This window comes from Neodiprion lecontei, chromosome 1, assembly GCF_021901455.1.
Source record: "Neodiprion lecontei isolate iyNeoLeco1 chromosome 1, iyNeoLeco1.1, whole genome shotgun sequence".
In the NCBI taxonomy this organism is placed as follows: Eukaryota; Metazoa; Arthropoda; class Insecta; order Hymenoptera; family Diprionidae; genus Neodiprion; species Neodiprion lecontei.
This window is the reverse complement of record NC_060260.1, coordinates 31,095,549-31,113,257: the sequence shown is the minus strand read 5'-3', so window position 1 is coordinate 31,113,257 and position 17,709 is coordinate 31,095,549. Positions and strand designations below refer to the sequence as shown.

The 17,709-nt window shown below is 36.5% G+C and overlaps 5 protein-coding genes across 7 annotated transcripts in view; 3 read left to right on the top strand and 2 right to left on the bottom strand.

Moving 5' to 3' along the window:
• The window catches only part of LOC107222041 (genetic suppressor element 1), a 40,098-nt gene extending 33,599 nt beyond the window's left edge, over positions 1-6,499 (top strand). Inside the window, exons 4-9 of the mRNA XM_015661248.2 lie at positions 102-169; positions 287-401; positions 1,098-1,269; positions 1,704-1,843; positions 2,544-2,674; positions 2,815-6,499. Coding sequence (XP_015516734.1) covers positions 102-169; positions 287-401; positions 1,098-1,269; positions 1,704-1,843; positions 2,544-2,674; positions 2,815-3,202 — 1,014 coding nt within the window. The 3' untranslated portion in view covers positions 3,203-6,499. The remainder of the gene's footprint in view (positions 1-101; positions 170-286; positions 402-1,097; positions 1,270-1,703; positions 1,844-2,543; positions 2,675-2,814) is intronic.
• Positions 1-17,709, bottom strand: part of LOC124296636 (inactive pancreatic lipase-related protein 1) — a 45,694-nt gene that overhangs the window by 18,520 nt on the left and 9,465 nt on the right. The gene's annotated exons all lie outside the window — the stretch shown is intronic.
• LOC107222002 (enoyl-[acyl-carrier-protein] reductase, mitochondrial) lies at positions 8,754-10,793 on the top strand. Its single transcript, XM_015661195.2, has 5 exons — positions 8,754-9,135; positions 9,207-9,443; positions 9,562-9,783; positions 9,893-10,120; positions 10,217-10,793. Exons 1-5 carry the CDS (start codon positions 8,938-8,940, stop codon positions 10,445-10,447), a joined length of 1,116 nt encoding a protein of 371 aa, XP_015516681.2. The 5' UTR covers positions 8,754-8,937; the 3' UTR covers positions 10,448-10,793.
• On the bottom strand, positions 10,786-12,595 carry LOC107222014 (protein OSCP1-like). The gene is made up of 4 exons (XM_015661209.2): positions 12,399-12,595; positions 11,908-12,227; positions 11,556-11,833; positions 10,786-11,419 (listed from the first exon to the last, which is right to left on the bottom strand). Exons 1-4 carry the CDS (start codon positions 12,508-12,510, stop codon positions 11,026-11,028), a joined length of 1,104 nt encoding a protein of 367 aa, XP_015516695.1. The 5' UTR covers positions 12,511-12,595; the 3' UTR covers positions 10,786-11,025.
• Positions 13,003-17,030, top strand: LOC107222005 (SET and MYND domain-containing protein 4). 3 transcript variants are annotated; one of them, XM_015661197.2, is made up of 7 exons: positions 13,004-13,369; positions 13,700-14,747; positions 14,835-15,121; positions 15,317-15,475; positions 15,602-15,745; positions 16,120-16,374; positions 16,455-17,030. In XM_015661197.2, exons 2-7 carry the CDS (start codon positions 13,700-13,702, stop codon positions 16,464-16,466), a joined length of 1,905 nt encoding a protein of 634 aa, XP_015516683.1. In that variant the 5' UTR covers positions 13,004-13,369; the 3' UTR covers positions 16,467-17,030. The 3 variants fall into 3 exon arrangements, with proteins under 3 accessions (XP_046602649.1, XP_015516683.1, XP_046602644.1); XM_046746688.1 differs by lacking the exon at positions 13,004-13,369 and adding an exon at positions 13,438-13,521; XM_046746693.1 differs by lacking the exons at positions 16,120-16,374; positions 16,455-17,030 and adding an exon at positions 15,810-16,019 and having other exon boundaries at positions 13,003-13,369.

Genomic DNA, 17,709 nt, shown 5'->3' with positions numbered 1-17,709 from the left:
AAGTGAATTTCATGCATCCGTGGGGTGGGTGGTACTTGAAAAAATATGACTTTACGGCTTACAGTTTTTTTTTTTAATCATTTCATCTTGGTCTGTTTCAGTGCGTCATTTGTGTGAATGCGAGAGCATCGATGCAGACGGCGCCGTGTGGCCACCGGGTTGTCTGCAGGTAAAACTATGAACTGTAACCAAACTGTACCTCAACGTAAGAAAATACGTTAAAGAAGGCAGAATGAAAAAAAAAAAAAATTAATACCTTATATTTTACTTCCATTTTATTTCTTAGACGGTGTTTCGTCAAGACAATACAGATGGCCGTATCGCAACGACTGTTACCCCTGAGGTGTGTGATATGCAGAGCAAAGATTCTCCGGTTGAAACAAACCCTCATCCCTCGAGACGTAAGTACGAACTACCGACCCTGCAAAAAATAATGTCAACGTCGATTCTCTAGCAGTTGATTTTCACGGTAAGGAATATCAATTCCCTTCGGAAAAGCGCAGAATGACGAAACGTTATTTGACCATCTTGAAAGGCGTCAAGTAAAGTACAAAGATCCCTATCATAGACTCCCAAGCTGTTCCGAGTCCTCCCCTCAAGTCTGACAGACCAAATCAAACGTGAATTCTAAAATCTCCACACTGAAAAAATTTCATTTGTTATAGTAACTAGAAAAATTCAGTAAAACAGGTATCGTTAAGAAAACTGTTTGAATATTATTGGGATTACGAAAAACGAGGTGCGCGTAACCATTTTGCGCTGTTGTCGATCCTTTTTTGGTAATTGCCACGCAAAATCAGCTTGTTCGGTTTACTCTACTTTTTCAGTTAAATAAGGCTTTAACGTCAATTTATTGTTGCGCAAGCATTAAATTTTCGCAACAGTTGCAAGAAAATCTAGTAACAGTGATCGTAATGAGAAAGAATAGTAACGGATACTAGACTTTCCGGTAACAGCTAGAAAACTAATTTTCATTTTCTACCTAGAACTGTATTTTTCGATTGTGGTAAAAAATGAAAATAGTTACGGACTGTGCGGCAACCGGAACTAAAAGTTTCTCTCAGTGCAGTTTCACTGATGCAATTTGTAAATCGCAGTATTCGATGTCTGGAAAATCCTGGGTCCTGCCGCAAAGCGCCTCGGCTTACAGTATGGGGGCTTCCGTGGCAGGAAGCGGTGCTCCAGGACCCGGTGGCCGATGGGGTCCTAGCAGCGTGCCTCCGTCGGCGTCGCTCTACTCGATGAGCAGTGGTTCTTCCTCTTTGTCAGGCAAGTATTCAGAGCATGAAATTTACCTCAGAGCACTCTCAGAGTGCATAGACTCCGTATTTAACCCTTCGATTACACATACAAGAGTTTTTTGTATTTCGTCTGCATCTGCTGAAACCGTGAAGCAATTATTGTCGTTATGATCGAGCTTTTGACTATCGTTTTTAAATCTCGTTCGAACCATTCGATTGGGGATGTTCTAAACTTTAAACAACACTGATAACCAATTATTGAAAATGGTGAATTTTAACTGGATGTATGAACGAACTGAATATGGCTGGTACAAATTTGCACCAGTAGACAGTAAGCCCAACGTACTGGATTAAGCATGTAATCGAAGGATCGGGGAAGCTTTGTGCTTTGAACATGAGTTGCCGAAGCCACAAAACCCCTTTAAGCCTGGCAATGAGCAAATTTTTCTTGCTCGTCATCAGGGGTGTCTTCCGTATCTTCAGCCACTTCCGCTTCTACCAGTAGTTCTGGGATTTCAACCGGCAAACCGAACAGGCTTAGACAGCCAACGGGAGCAACGCTTCGCCGCTCGCAGACCCAATCGATGAAACTTCGAATCCAGGTGAAACTTATTTTGTGAAGTAATTGCACACGTCCAAGCTTTTTGTATTTTTTAAGATCACGACTCGCTTCATGCTTCCGACATCCTAGGAAAGGGGATTTTACTTCATCTCAGAGAAACGACAAAGACGATTGATTCCAGCCGTGACGGATACAGAGACGGAATGAAACAACTGTGTCCGGGTTGTTTGTGCAGTCATCCAAAGCTCGAGTTATTTCGCGAACTGGCATTTCGTCTCGCTGAACATTCCGCAAAGTTATACTCGTACATATACATGGTTGAGGAAGCATGATGCTTGTTTTCAATTAAATACCAGTTTCCCATATACCTACATCAGTCCGGTTTTGCTAGTTCCAAAGATTCCAACAGTTGGCACGTAACAGAGATTGATGAGAGTGATTCCAAATTTACGATGAGTAGAAAAAAGAAAAGGAAAAACTTCTACAATTAGTCAACTCTGCGAAACTGTATCAACAGAAGTTGACGAAGAGTCGTTAACGCGTTTCACGTGAAACGTTGAACGAAATCTATCATAATTTCAAATTTTAATCGTTATATAAGCGCTTATAATAATTACTCGCAGTTTACAAAAAGAGACTGTATATCCGCAGTGTATATAATACGAGAAACAAGGCATCGCGTTGCCCTCGGTAATTAGACGGGACTTTAACCTTGTTCCTCGTTATTTCCGTTTTCACAGGAATATCAAGACCCTATACAGCAGGTCCCCGAGGAGGAGGAAATAATAAGGGAAAATCGAGAACGCCGGTTGCCCCCGATAAAGGAATTTCAGAGAGACTATCGTGCTGGAAAAGCGTCCACCAGAATACGGTGAGCCATTGCGTTCTACGTATTGTACACAAAAAAATTCTAACATACTCGATTGATCCGAATCCGTTCTTTACCCTCGTTTCGTCGATCCTCCAAACTAAACGAATCACTCCTTGCAATATTTTCATTGCGAATCTCAGGTGCGCCCAGAAGATAGTGACGCAGCTGGAAGCTTCGCCGTCGCCACGAAACGCGACAAATGTTGGAACACCGGTGATAACGCCACGCGAAGTGACGCCATCGGGATCGACAAGATCGTCAACAAAATCGGTAAAGAAGTCACCGACCATGCCAAAAACGCCGATGACGGTTGCCCAGGAGGTTCAAAAAACCAAGAAGGAAAAGGAACGGGAAAAGGAGCGAGAAAAGGCGGAAAAGGCCCGGCAGAAGGAGGAGGAGAAGGCGGAAAAGGCGCGGCAAAAAGAGGCGAAGAAAATTGCGAAGGAGGAGAAAAAGAGGGCGAAGAAAGAGGCCAAGGCTAGGCGGAAGGAGACCGAGGAGGCTCTGCTCAGAGAAGAAATTAAGTAGCCGTCGCCCCTGCAGGTACAAATTAAACGTATAGTTCGCGAATCATGGCCTACGGGCTGTGGTAAAAACGATAGTATAACAGTACCTACGAATGTGCACGTAACTGTAATTAAAACCACGCGGGTGAATGAAAAATCAAGAATTTCTCCCATCTCGCGTGCATTTCAATTCATCTATGTACAAAATGAGAAACGCAGTCGGTATTTGGGGATGTTTTCTGCGAGATAGACCGAGAATCTCCGTAACAAAGGTAGAGTAATGTAACGAGTGCAGAAAATCCGTGACGCATTTCGGAAAATCACTGCCAATATTCGTTGCGTCTTGACTGTGTCGCCTTGTCCGTGTGTTGGACCGATTTCGATAACGATGCATAACGCGAGAGGGGGGATCGATGAAAGATTGTAATCAACGACCGGGTTTGCTATACGTAATATATAAGTGAATCAAAATAAGAATAAATATACATACATGAATATTACACAGGCATATCTATGTATGTATATGAATAATTGATAGAAGCGGCCAAAAACAGTTAAACCCGTCGTGTGTCGAGTTACAGTGAATTTGAGTTACGTCGTTAGTTAGACAGATTATAGTAGAGTATTAGAATCAACTAATCGTATCCATGTGATAGATAATTGTCGACACGTTAATGATTACTTGCGACTTACGAGTTGTGCAAGCGGATGCGATAAAATCGAATCGCGGTACGGATCTGTTATAATCGTGTTGTTTACTACGCATGTACGAATATTGGAATTCACCAAACGGTATTTGAAATAACGTCAGCAATTCGGGAGTTCGGAAATTGATCGGTAAATTCACACGATTACAAAAATAGTAAATTACTACTCTACAAAGGGTGAAAAAAAAAAAAAATTATGTAAATTTCAAAACATGGAACATATCGTGCTTTTGTTGTGGATCGATCGTGCGGTGTAAGAGTCTCGTTGTAAATAAAATTTTTAATCAAATTTCTACGAGTATCCCTCGAACTTCACTCGTAATAATGTACAACCGATGTGTAAACGTGTCAATTTTCCCATCTTCCGCACCTGCTGCGGTACGAGTACAGAAAAAAAATTTCCATCTTGCAGTAATTTCATCGCCAGACAGTGTTGTTGAATTTAATAATTATTCAAACTATCATATTACCAATTATTTTCCTTCTTTTCGCAAAACGAGACGGGTACGAAACGTTTGTAACCCTGATTAAATGAAATTCACTGATTGAGGGAAGAAAAAAACCTTCTGCGTTTGTAAATTAATAAATATTGAAGTTAAATTCATTTGATAATTATCCGATAAACAGTTTCATGGTACGCAGTGAATACAAAAATCTATAATCCACGGTAATACGTATACGCATCCTTTTACAGGGCCGAATCAATTTACGTATGTAATTCCGTGTAATACTTGACAGTATTTGAAGTATATAGCATGTTCGTGTAGAAACAGCAAGCAGAAAAGTAACTTGCCGAGTTGATTCGTTCTTAAATATATAATCATACATATTCACATGTAGGTAATATATTACATGATATATAATACGTATACGTTAATATTGGCAAATTTGTGGGATATTATAGTTGTAACAAAATCGCAACGGAATAAATAAGGCTATAACAGCACAATGATCGTTACACACCAGATGTAAATACACTAAATGCCCGAGATTGAGTTTCGTTTAAATAATTTACAATCTATCAGTTATATCCTAAAAGATCAATTATTACTAATAAATCATCGAAAAAATATCTAACGAAATAAAAATTGAAAAACGTCTAGTTCGCTTCAGCGTGACAAACGTCGGTATGTATTGTAATATACCTATAACACTGCAAACACGAGCATATAAATAGATTGAAAGTTGTGCATTGAAATTTGAAAAGAAAAAAAAAAAAAAATTAAAAACTCCGAAATTCGCACGGACAAGTTTACAATTCATTATTGTAAAGAGAAAAAACTGATGAAATCAAAATAATAATAATAATATATATACATACATATGTGTAAACAGAGTCATTACATTAAACGTTGATATACATATATACCCTACATGCAAAAATGAATTATAATTATAATTTTTGAAAATTTCTGTAAAATAATAAATCTGAACGAATACAATTAACTTGAATTATGTATCGTATGAAAATAATGTAGTTACGACTAATTGGTGTACATATACCAGGGTGGCCACACATCTGGAAAACTTGGAAAATCTGTATCCGGAAAGTTTTAAGATGTCACGGAAAACCGGGAATTTTCAGGAAATTTTTATTTTGCTTGTGGAAAAAAACTGAAAATATCAGTTTCCTATCACGGGAATTAGACAATTTTTTTTCAATTCAAATTGAATTTGTACCGAATATACAGTTAATAAGCTGAACGATTTTAAGTTTTTATAGTAACTTACTAGAACTGGGGAAAATGTCAGGGTAAGCTGGGTCTTGGATCCTGGAAAGCTTGGAAATTTGTGGCCAACCTGATACACATATATGTTAATCATCCTTGATTCATCAAGTCCACATACCTAATATATACGTTATGTCACGATAATAAGCAAAAATCAAAAGAAAAAACAATTTGTTATTTTAGGTTCTTCTCACATATGCATATATATATATATATATAAGTCTGCTATATGTAATATACAAACCGATCTCGAGTTATTATTAATCACGATATCAAAAATGAATGCGCAAATTTACATGGACGTAGGCAATTTTTCTATATCAAATAAAACAAAAACAAAAAAAAACTACCGTATCCTTTTTTTACTGCTATAGATGCATTTACTTTCTAGTTCGTTACATCATGTATGGAAGTATAGCGAAAATGCTGTTTGTTAATAATCGAACCGCTAAAAAATAACATTTTTTTGATACCGGGAATAATGACAGTGTTCAACAGAATTCGCACATTCACGAAACATTCGTCTGTTACTAATTGTTCACCGCATACGTATGCACATTGTTAAATATCTCGAGCCATACACTAATCAATGTGGTAATTATTATTAGCCTTGGACCCAGTAAAATTTGAAATAAAAATAACCCTTCGATACATAAAAATGCAACAAGCCTACAAGCTGCTTCAACTTTATCTTCTTCTTTTTCGTTTTCTTGGAAATCAATACGTGTGAACTTTGTTCGTACTTACACACATAGCAAGGCGTTCGTTCGCTAACGCTGATTATATTGGGCACGTTGCGCCGAAAATTAATAGAATTAAAAAAATATGTAAAATAAATGAAAAAAAAAAAAAAAACATTTCGATAAGGCGCCCGACGTAAAGTCGCACATATCAAAGGATTATTTATAACACTTTCCTAAATATCCGTTCGGGGCGCAGGTATTATATCCGAACTACAAGATCAATTGGCGCAAAGACTTGCCCTCTGAGTGTTCAAACATGCCTATATTCGTATATAGCGGACGCAAAAAGTGATTGGGTCGAAAAAAGTGGTTTTTAACCATTAAAGAAACTTACACTCGTCATTATTACCCCGTGTGAATAGAGAGTCACGTAATGAAGTAATCCGGTTGTGAAATTTTCTCGTACGAAATCTCGAAAGAGAGCTCGAGCTAAGATAACACAACGGTATAAAATAAAGATTAGCTGCCACCAAAACGTCAATTTTTGAACAACTACTCGTTATGTTGGCTAATTCAAAAGTCACCGCAGAAAGAGACGAGAAATTAATTGGAAATAAAGTATTCTCTTTGATTTTTACGAATTAAACTTTTGTAAATTCTTACAATAATCTTTCATTAACGCCGTTTTTTGTTTTCACGGTTAAATATTTTCACGGGCTTTTCTTGGATTCCAGTGGTGACTGTTGAAATAACCTGTAGTTGTGCTATGGGTAGATGGAATGTACAACGTATGTTACGTACATACACAAAATGTTGGCAATAATTTCCAATTATATGAATGAATAACATATATTATATAAATATAATATAATCATAATATATTATACTACCTATATCAAATACAATTATTATTGAATAAGAATTTGTAGTCTGTTTATAGAGAATGTTAAAAATGACCTAGGGTTTAGGTAAAAAAAATCCACTGTATTCAAAATTAAAGTTCAATACTATGTAGAAGTTATTGGATCCAACATGCGGAGCAGAGATCAGACCGTCACTCATCATCACGCGTCGCAATAGCAAATAACAGAATATTTAAAAAAAAATCTATGCTTTCCTTTGTAATTATATTCCTCATTGCAATTCCACAGAGTTGACAGACGCTGAATTATTCTACAGCGTAAGTTGCGTCTGAACTATCGTCAAATTTTTGATTTTGTGCCAAACTCGATTCAATTTAAGAAATGTGAAGAGAGGATTTTTACTCAACGCTTATTTCTTCTGCGTTTTTATACATCTTTATTATTCACACAGGCTCTTGTCTATCCAATCGCGTAATTAAGACTTTACAAAGCATACGGTAAAAGATAAAAATAAAAATTTTACTGTGTATTAAGGCTAACGAATAGAAAAAAAAAATTAACAGTGTTTTGCTGAAAAGTACGCACGATTATTAACCATATTTATATCAATTTGTTTCTAAAATGACTCCTGTAGTTTACGACTCCTGTTAAAACCAGTTCGGTGGTAAAACAAATTTTACTCACTGAAACAGTAATTACTACATAAAAGTAATCCACACGTGCAGATAATACGATGGGTTACTATTTTGCAGTTCCTATTTTTTAATCCACCATTCTCGCTTCATGTCTAGACTGTGCGGAAAAAAAGATGTTTTTTTTTGCGACTAAACCCCTCCTCCCAGATCCAGCTACATTATCGAACAGCCGTATTCCCTTGCTCCGAACACAATTGATGCATTACGTTAAGTAGAAAATAATTACATATAAGCGTAAAAACTAACTATAAAATCGTAGTAATAAAGTTAGCGGCTAGAATACGTAGCTTTTTATTTCTGAAAATGCGCTTGTTAGAAAATTAGGGCTGGGAAATCGTACGACAGAGTAATCCAACAAATTGGTCAGTGATCCCAGTCACTAAAATGACTTAAGCAGTTGATTTTATCAAGTCTATTTTTAGTAGTTTAATTTTAATTAATAAAACGTAAGAATTTAGAAAATACAATGTGTTATTATGTAATAACCTGTATTAAAAGAAAAAAATCAATAATGAAAATCAAATAAAATGTTATAATAAATGTTAGGTAATTATTCACCGGCCGTATATTTATTAAACCGCATTAATCCCTCGTATACCGTCGAGATTTATTACGAAATTGCACAATAATGATTTTTTCATTGATGTTGCGTTACGTTAACGTTACTAACGTCAGCCTCGTCCGAACATTGTCGCAAATTAAGCGAATATCGAATGAATGTAGTATGTTAAAAAATTGCCTTTAAAATCAGATATGACTCTCTTGAAGTACTTTAAAGTTTAAAGTTTAAGCGGTAACGAACGAATTTTGGCAAACTTTTGACAGAAGTCGATTAGTCGTCATGTCGACGTTTCGCTTCGCATCTGCGAGGCTGTTCAATGTCTACGTATATTTTGGCCCCGTGATTTGCGCGATAAAATTGCGGCCCGATAGTGATAACATTTTTCTTTCAATCTTGCGCAATATTTGATAGCGTACGTAGTAAAATGTTATTGAGAATTCGATAAAACACGCTGACCACGAGATCGATAATAATTTGATAGTACATTGCTCGATATTCGAAGAGCCGCATTCGCATCATGGCCTCGTTACAGGTTAGGAAATACTTCGCGACAGCATCGCGAACTCTGTTGAATGTGGATTTTGTCACGACCCGTTTAATGAGCGCTTGTTCCAGTGAAATATTAACGAAATATTTGCGATATCAAGAGTATGGAGAACCCGTCAAGGTTCTTTCTATCAATACAGAGAAACTGGCCAAGCCAAACGACAATCAGGCAAGTAAAAAACCGGTGATCGATTCACGGATGATAACTCACAACTATTGCCTAAATTATTGTGTTCTCAGGTCACCGTAAAGTGGATTCTATCGCCTGTCAATCCAGCTGATATAAACACGATCCAGGGCAAATATGCGAGTAAACCGCCATTACCGGCGATACCTGGTAACGAAGGTGTTGGTGAAATATTACAAGTCGGAGCTGGGGTGAAAAACTTGCAACTCGGAGACAAAGTTGTACCCAACAGCGGACACATCGGCACATGGAGAACACATGCCGTCTATGACGCGCAGGAATTATTAAAGGCATTTCGTTATCTAACATACGAATAGAAATTGAACGCAGGTCTTCTCAGACTTACACAGATCAAAGGTAACGCATGGACTTTGTTACGGCAGTAATCAACGATTTGTTTATTTACAGATTCCAAAGGAATTGGGAAATCTGGAAGCAAGTATGCTAAATGTTAACCCATGTACCGCCTATAGAATGCTCAAGGATTTTGAGTGCCTGAAACCGGGTGATTCGGTTCTTCAAAACGGTGGCAATTCGGCCGTAGGACAAAATGTTATACAGCTCTGCAAGGTTTGGGGATTCAAGTGCGTCAGCGTCGTTCGCGACAGGCCAACGATATCAAAGTTAAAAGTATGTGCTCAACGCACATACTCTTACTTCATCACAGAAATTACCATCTTATTTTCCCACTTATTGATTCATTATTTTCAAATATTAATAAACTACTCATACTTTTCAGGATGAACTGATAAATTTAGGGGCAACAGAGGTACTGACCGAAGAAGAAATAAGGACAACTTCGATATTCAAAAATGAATTACCAAGACCGAAACTAGCTCTCAATTGTATAGGCGGAAAAAGCGCGTTGGAACTATTGAGGCATTTGAACAAAAATGGTACTATGGTTACTTACGGTGGCATGTCTAGAGAGCCGGTTACTGTACCCACTTCTGCGCTAATTTTTAAGGTAACAGACTTCCAGATTTTTAAAGTTACAGAAGATTTTGCAGACAATGTGTTAGATTGCTCGTTACCTTATAATTCATAATCATTTATTTTCTAGAATATAACTGTGAAGGGGTTCTGGGCAACAGCATGGACAAATTCCAACACTGATTCGAAAGAGCGCAGAGAAATGTACGATGAATTAGCACAATTACTTATTTCAAAGAATTTGAAACCCCCGGCAGCAAAAATTGTTCCTTTCAACAAGTATCAAGAAGCTGTTATGAATACCCTTAGCATTGTCGGAAAAACAGGATTGAAATATATCTTAGATATGACCAAAGAATAGAATAAATCATTGGATCTGTAAGATAAAATCGGTTACCAGTAGCTAAGATAAGGGAGTACGTGTCAATGCCCAAACATATATCATTAATGTAGTGAAGTACCCCAAGATTCAACTAATGATTGAAAATAGGAATATCACTTCACAATTTCTGTACGAAACGATCGTAAACGGATCCTGTATACATCCGCCCATAGTGAAACTACACCTAGGAAATAAAATTTTTAAATCTTTATTTAATTTAAATAAATCTAGGTCAAGTGCTACAGAAAAATGTATATAATAATAAGACATAGTATAGATTTCTAACGTTCTACAGGATAAGGATTAAATTTCTTGGCTACAATTATTAATTTCAATTTTAATGCAGCCATTCAATATCACCATTTTCCTTAAATTTATATTATGATCTAATTAGTGTCCGAAATCCAGTCTTTGCTGGTATATTAGTATTAACATGAAATAAGTTGGTACTCAAGAAGCGTGCACGCCTTATACTCTACAAAAAAATATGTGTACACTTACAGTTTAGTGCTCACATTTTAAACTGCCTGTAGGTTATTATTGAAAATTTATTGATTTCAAGTCACAGTCGTCGTTAGGATCGATGAACTTGATTCAATTTTATCGAGCAATTCTAGTAAATTGATGCTGGTTTGCTGTTCACTTACATCAAAGTCTGCGTATATGTTTTCTAATGTGTTTTTGTATTCCTTATTTGATTTAAGCTCTTCTGTAACCAAGCTACTAACTTTATCTGTATGTTCGGACTGCATATTATCAGTATTCTCAGTATTATCGTCGCTAGAAATATCCTCTGTAAATAAGTTTAGATGAAATGTTTTCACGGGTTCTTCTTCCTTGACCCCCAATTGGGCCTCGAGCATCTTTAATTCCCTTCTGATTCCTAGATTTTTAGGTGAGTGTTGCTCATTCTTTGCAATATATTGCGTTTGTCCGTATGAAGGAGAATATCTGAAAATTTTATAATACCAGGGAACGTTTTCCTTTATGCTTAAAATGCTTAATTCATTGTCAGCGATAAAATTGGTGGCGCGAAACAACGAATCCAATCGTCTATCAAAAATAAACTCAAACATAATTTACGTACACATTTTTTCCAAGTATAGTATCACGATTTCCAAACAAGGCAAAAGAGCCAATAGCACAATTTTCGCAATCTGTGTCATTCAGCTTAACGCCTTCAAGCATATCTTGATACTTTATGTAATTCTCGTTGTACTGTACAGAAGTTCTGTTGAAGGTTGCGTCATTATTCTGAAGACCCAATCTTAATAGAACTGAAACTCTGACATGATAATCATCGAGGACCTTCAAACAGTCTTTTCGTGTTTGCCAAACTTGGCCCATGGTCATGTTACCATATAACTGTAAGATGAATTTACGACTTTTGTAAGTGTTTTTGAAATTCCCGTAAGAAATTGTAACATTCAACCTCTTACATTAACGACCATATGATGCACTAAATTTATGCATTCGTGAGCATTCTTATCCACCGCAATCTCTCGCATAGCATCAATGTGATTGAGTATCAGAAGAATCACTTCTCTTGGTCCTGTGCTCATGGTGAGTTGATACTTGGTCAACATAATCATTAGATCAAACAATTTATCCATACTTGCTTTGTCGAGTCTCATAATTGATGACAAAGCTACACATTCCAAAGTGGAGCGAATGCAAGAAACACTTGTAGGCTCGGATGGCTTGAATACAGTTGTTAATATTTTTGGATTTAATAATGCAGCTGTTACGTCATCCAAGACTATAAAATATAATTCCTCAATAAACAAATAGCCCATTTGTAATTACAACTCGTGAGTGAAATAAAATGTGCAACACTATTGGACGTGTGGTCAAATGTATATTTTGTCGAATGTGCATAACGTATAGGTGCTCGTGCCAGCATTATTCTTTACTGTAATGACTGACTGGCCTTGTATGCTTTTGTTGAAATCAATTCCTTGAGCATTTAATCTTTGCTGCAACACGTACAGCATTTCTCCACCCATATTCAGGTACAATATCGGAGTTGTGTACATCGACATCTTTGTCGTTTTGAATCAATTTGTACTGGCAAGAAATAGGGAATCTGACTATAAATTTCAGATGACAAATTACTCTCTTAGAGTTGGGCGGATGAGTGAAAAATTGATTACATCCATCGGCATTGCACAAGCGCGTGCGTTTGCGCGTAGCTATTATGAAAAATGTACTTTACTTGTATCAAGGAGAATGGGATTTGTATTATACCTATGCATATATATCAGATCACAGACCTTCGCGGATAGAATTATATTTATGAATCAATAATTCCTACATTTATATGCATAATGAGAGAAAAAAGAAAACATCGGTGACATTTCGAAATAATTTTTGGAATTTCAAAGTTAGAACGGTCGCACATTTTCATTCCAAATTTACAAAATTTACGCGCGTCTTACTATCGACACCAAACATCGATATCACGTGGCTCACAACCTTAACACCAACGGATACTTTTCTGTTGACACACGCGCACGATTGATCAGATCCAGCTCATCCAACGGAAGTAACAAATGAAATCGTTTTTGCTTTATCTCTATCAGAAAATGTGCGTGAAAGGAAATTCCCGGTACTGATTGTTAAAATACCGGGACAATGAACGAGTAGAACAACCAAATAACTTTGAAATCAAAGCGCTAGAAGTCGGCACGGTGCTTAAAATATCTTTATATTGCCGCTTCATTCAACGCCGAATAATGGGCGCCGAATTAAAAAAAGAATAACACGTATTAGGTTACCCAGTGTATTTGGATATACATATTTCATAATTCGGCGAATCTGTTTTATCGTTTACTTTAATGAGTTTACGATAAGCTTAAAAGTTTGAAACGATAGTTAATTACCGTCCAAACTGTGACAGTCGTAAGTCTTCATCCAACCGTATTAATTGACTTAGTTGTCATTGCTTTCTTATTCTTTTCAAACTAGAACCTTTGTTTAAAAATTAGAACGTTGAGTATAAGATTACACAGAACATCAATCACATCCAACGCGCAAGTGATACACGGTGAAAAGTACTAATTCGTCATTAATTTCTCAATCTTTAATTTACAAAAATATTCTCACGCTTCACATTCTTCACAATTTTCAATTGACAGTATTAAGAAATTGCATTTGCACGTTATAAATTAAACAGATACAATACTGAAGCCTTTTACTAATCATTATTGATCTCGAATTGCAATATTTCAGATGGAGGAGCTATTGAGTACCTTAAATCGAAGAATACTGGCTACCAAAGAGAATCATGAACTTGTCAACAGATTTTCCAAACTTGAAACTGACGAAGAAAGGATGACATTCGCCCTAAAAGTGTTGAGCAAATACGACGTTCTGCCTGACTATGAATCAAAGTATAAAAATTCTGAGGAATCGACAAAACTGCGAGAACAAGGAAACAGAGTATTCATTGGAGGATGGGATTATAAAGCGGTCGAAAAATATAGCGAAAGCATTGCCTATGCCATAGAATCTTCTGAGGAACTAGCGTTAGCATATGCCAATAGATCAGCAGCACAGTTCAGAATGGAAAAGTATGAAGAATCCATAGGCGACATTGACCGAGCTCTGAGTTTAAACTATCCCGATAAGTTAAAAACTAAACTATTTGAACGGAAGGGTTTATGTTTAACAGCATTGGGCAGACCTGACGCGGAATTGTCATTCAAAGAAGCTCTAAATTGGCTTGACAAAATGTCTTTGAGCGAAGAAAAAATTAAAAAATTGAAGAATCAGCTTAAAACCTTTATTTCAGCCCCGTGTGCGTTTGTAGAGCTTCCAGCCACACCAATAGAATATCAATTGCCAGAAATAATAAGTCTGAATAAAGAAGTTCCTTGCGCGTCAGACGCGCTGGCGATAAAGTATTCAAAAGAGCTTGGTAGACATCTTGTTGCTACTCGTAAAATAAAACCTGGCGAAATTCTAGCCGTAGAAAAACCGTTCTGTTCAATCCTCATGCCTGAAAACGTTTACACACATTGCTCGAATTGTTTGCAAGTATCGTGGGCCATGCATCCATGCAAATATTGTGTCTACGCTATGTATTGTTCGGAAACATGTAAAGATCAAGCATGGAATGAATATCATGATGTGGAATGTGGAGTTGTAGGGTCGTTGCTAAATTTGCAATTACACATGCAGGGCTTGTTCGGCATGCGACTAGCTATCGTGGCAACAGAAAAAACAAAGAACTGGAAGGAATTAAAAATAAAACTCGCCAAAATTGATCATAGCGAAGGTACGTTGGAAAAACTTACAAAAAATAATATGCTGATTAATTCATTTGATAGCTTGAATAGATGTTGATGATCATATGAATTTTCAGATCCACGTACGAGAGGGTATTCTGAGGATGGGAAGTTTCACAGTGATCAGTATAGTAGCCTTTACAGTCTGGTAACAAATACTGATAAACGATCGGTACAAGATCTTTTTGGCAGGGCATTTAATGCTGCATGTATAACATACGTACTAAGTCGCGAGAGCGACCTATTTGGCAAGGAACTGCCAAAGATGCTAGATACCGATTCACTGGCCGAAAATCCCAAAGTCAGATTCATTGGTGGGCTGATATTAAAACATCTCCAAATAATCCCCAGTAATATTCATTCGGTATGATTATATCAAATGATGACAAAGTTATCATTTTTCTACCGTCATTTTAGCATATTAAAATTTGAAATCACCTTGATGTCAATCCTTTCTATAATATGTAATATCAACTAATCTCTGCTCGTTACAGTCAAAAGTCATGCGTGTAGAAATTGTTAGGAGTGCTTCTGTAAAAATTATATCAATTTCTTATAGTTTGGGGAGCTTCGCGGTCTAGAAGACTATGAACGTGGCGCTGCAGCAATGCCGTTTTATAGTCTCATCAATCATAGTTGTGATCCAAATGTTACAAGACAATCTCGCCCGAAGCATATTGTTTTATATGCTCTGTATCCCATTGCAGAAGGTGAACAGGTAATCAAATCATAATTATAATTATCAATTTACTAACCCTAGTCTCTAATGGGATTATACATGTTACAAATAGATATTCTGTAAGAATACGCTAGAAATTATGATACCAACGAATGTCTGTTCTAGATATTTGACAACTATGGGCTACACTATGCTTTGACGGTGAAGAACGAGAGGCAGGAGAAACTTCGGAAGCAATTTTACTTCGATTGCGAATGCAGACCTTGCAGAGAAGAATGGCCCTTGTATGACCAATTACCTAGTTACCAGGTAAATTCGAATTTTGCATTCGTATGAATTATGACATTCAGGATACAGTCCGCTCTTTCAATAGTGCTGGGGATGGGTGTCTATGGGAATAACTTTTCGAGCTAAGCAGTACCCCCACTTTCGACGCGACTCGATGACGAAAACAATAACACAATGCACCTAGCACGTGGCACTACTGAAAGAACCATAGAACTTGACCATGGGTGGGGGAACCGTTCAAGCACATAATAGGGGAAGCGGCACTATTGGCAGAGCGAACTGTATATGGTTTCAAGTAAGTTCACCCTTTCTTCAATTCAGCATTAACTTTGATCTGAATTTTACCTATTGTGGAAGTTACCTTGGCTTTATGTGACATTTCATTAATATTTCAGAAACAAAGTTTGACGCAACACAACAAGAACCGGCTCAATAAGATCCTGCAAAAACACCACAGATATATCGAGCTTGCATATGATGGTAAAATTGAGAACGATCCAAATATGCTGCAGAATTTGGTAAAGATGATCGAATTACTGTTTGACCTTGTTGAAAGACCGTGTATTGAAATTAATAACGTCGTGGAGACAGTAAAACGTGTTTATGCCTTACAAGGAAACAGATTCGATGTACCAGACAAACCATACCCGGTAATACAAACATCGATTCAAACATTTCAGATGTTTGAATTGAATTCAAAATTTACACGTGATTTTCGATTGTTTTACAGAAGAAAGCCTGATTACTATTAGAAGAAAAATAAGGGTCTCTGACATTTTTCTGTGAAAAAACCTGCAGTTTGAAGAATGAAACAATGCGTGCCTCAATATTTGAATACTGGCATTGGGGTGTACAGCATTGATCACTTTTTCAAACAATGATGTATGTTACATTTATATTTTTTATGGTAAATAATTCAACGCCTAAACCTCAACTGCTAGCAAGCAGCACGCTTCTGATACTGATTCAACCGTGTACAGAACAATGAACAACGAATTTACGATGTACGTACTTAAATTATTCACGCATTAATCATTAAGTAGATTAGAATGCAGTAACAGTAATTGTGGAAAAAAAAACTGACGAGATCAAATAGTTTTTATACGAATCTCTATTCTGTTTCATACAAATATGAGTCGGATATTGTGTATAACAATCCTGGGTGCTTGAACAATATGTTGTGCGTGTAGATTTAAATTAATTGTTATATCCATTGAAAAATGTTTCTAAAAAAATATGTTTTACCTTTATGACGTTATTACAGTATTATATGTTACTAATTTTCAAATAATTTAAAAAATAAAGTTGAACGATTATAAAGTACATCATTCCAACCTTTCCATTTTCCAATTCTAAACTTTATGTGAATTACAAAGTAATGAGTGTAATTTTCACTTTTTCTAACATTGGTGAAACAAGAAGAAAATACACGTTGAGTGCAACCAGTGCACATAAGAAAAATCACCAATGCTCGAAATATCAATAACGTAAATATGTTGGAAGGAAAGCCAAAAGATAGTCACAAAAACATTATAATGGTAAGACTCGCAAGTTTGTCATAATATTCGTTTCAAATAATCTGAAATGCCTAAAGGATGGTATGAAAATCATGTGTAATGATCATGAAGTAATATGAAATACGAAGGGAAAGAAATTGTCCGAGAAAGATGCAAACGCTAGAGCACGAATTTTTGCCCCCTGGCCACTGCGTTACAACTCTCCCATTCAAGAAACCATAGTCGATAATCAATTTCCAGCTATATCAGACCAGTAAAGAAAATATACAGCCAGAACGAAGCATTTAATTCAGTAACTTATATTTTATGCCAATTGATTAAATAGGACATTATATTCATTCGGTAAAGAATATTCTAACAATTATTCAATTAGCTAAAGCTTCCAAGCCAAACATCAAACTACACTTCCGGTGCATTCCGAACTTAGCCGCCCGTGCTTACGACAATCTTTGACTAAAGTTCTGTCTT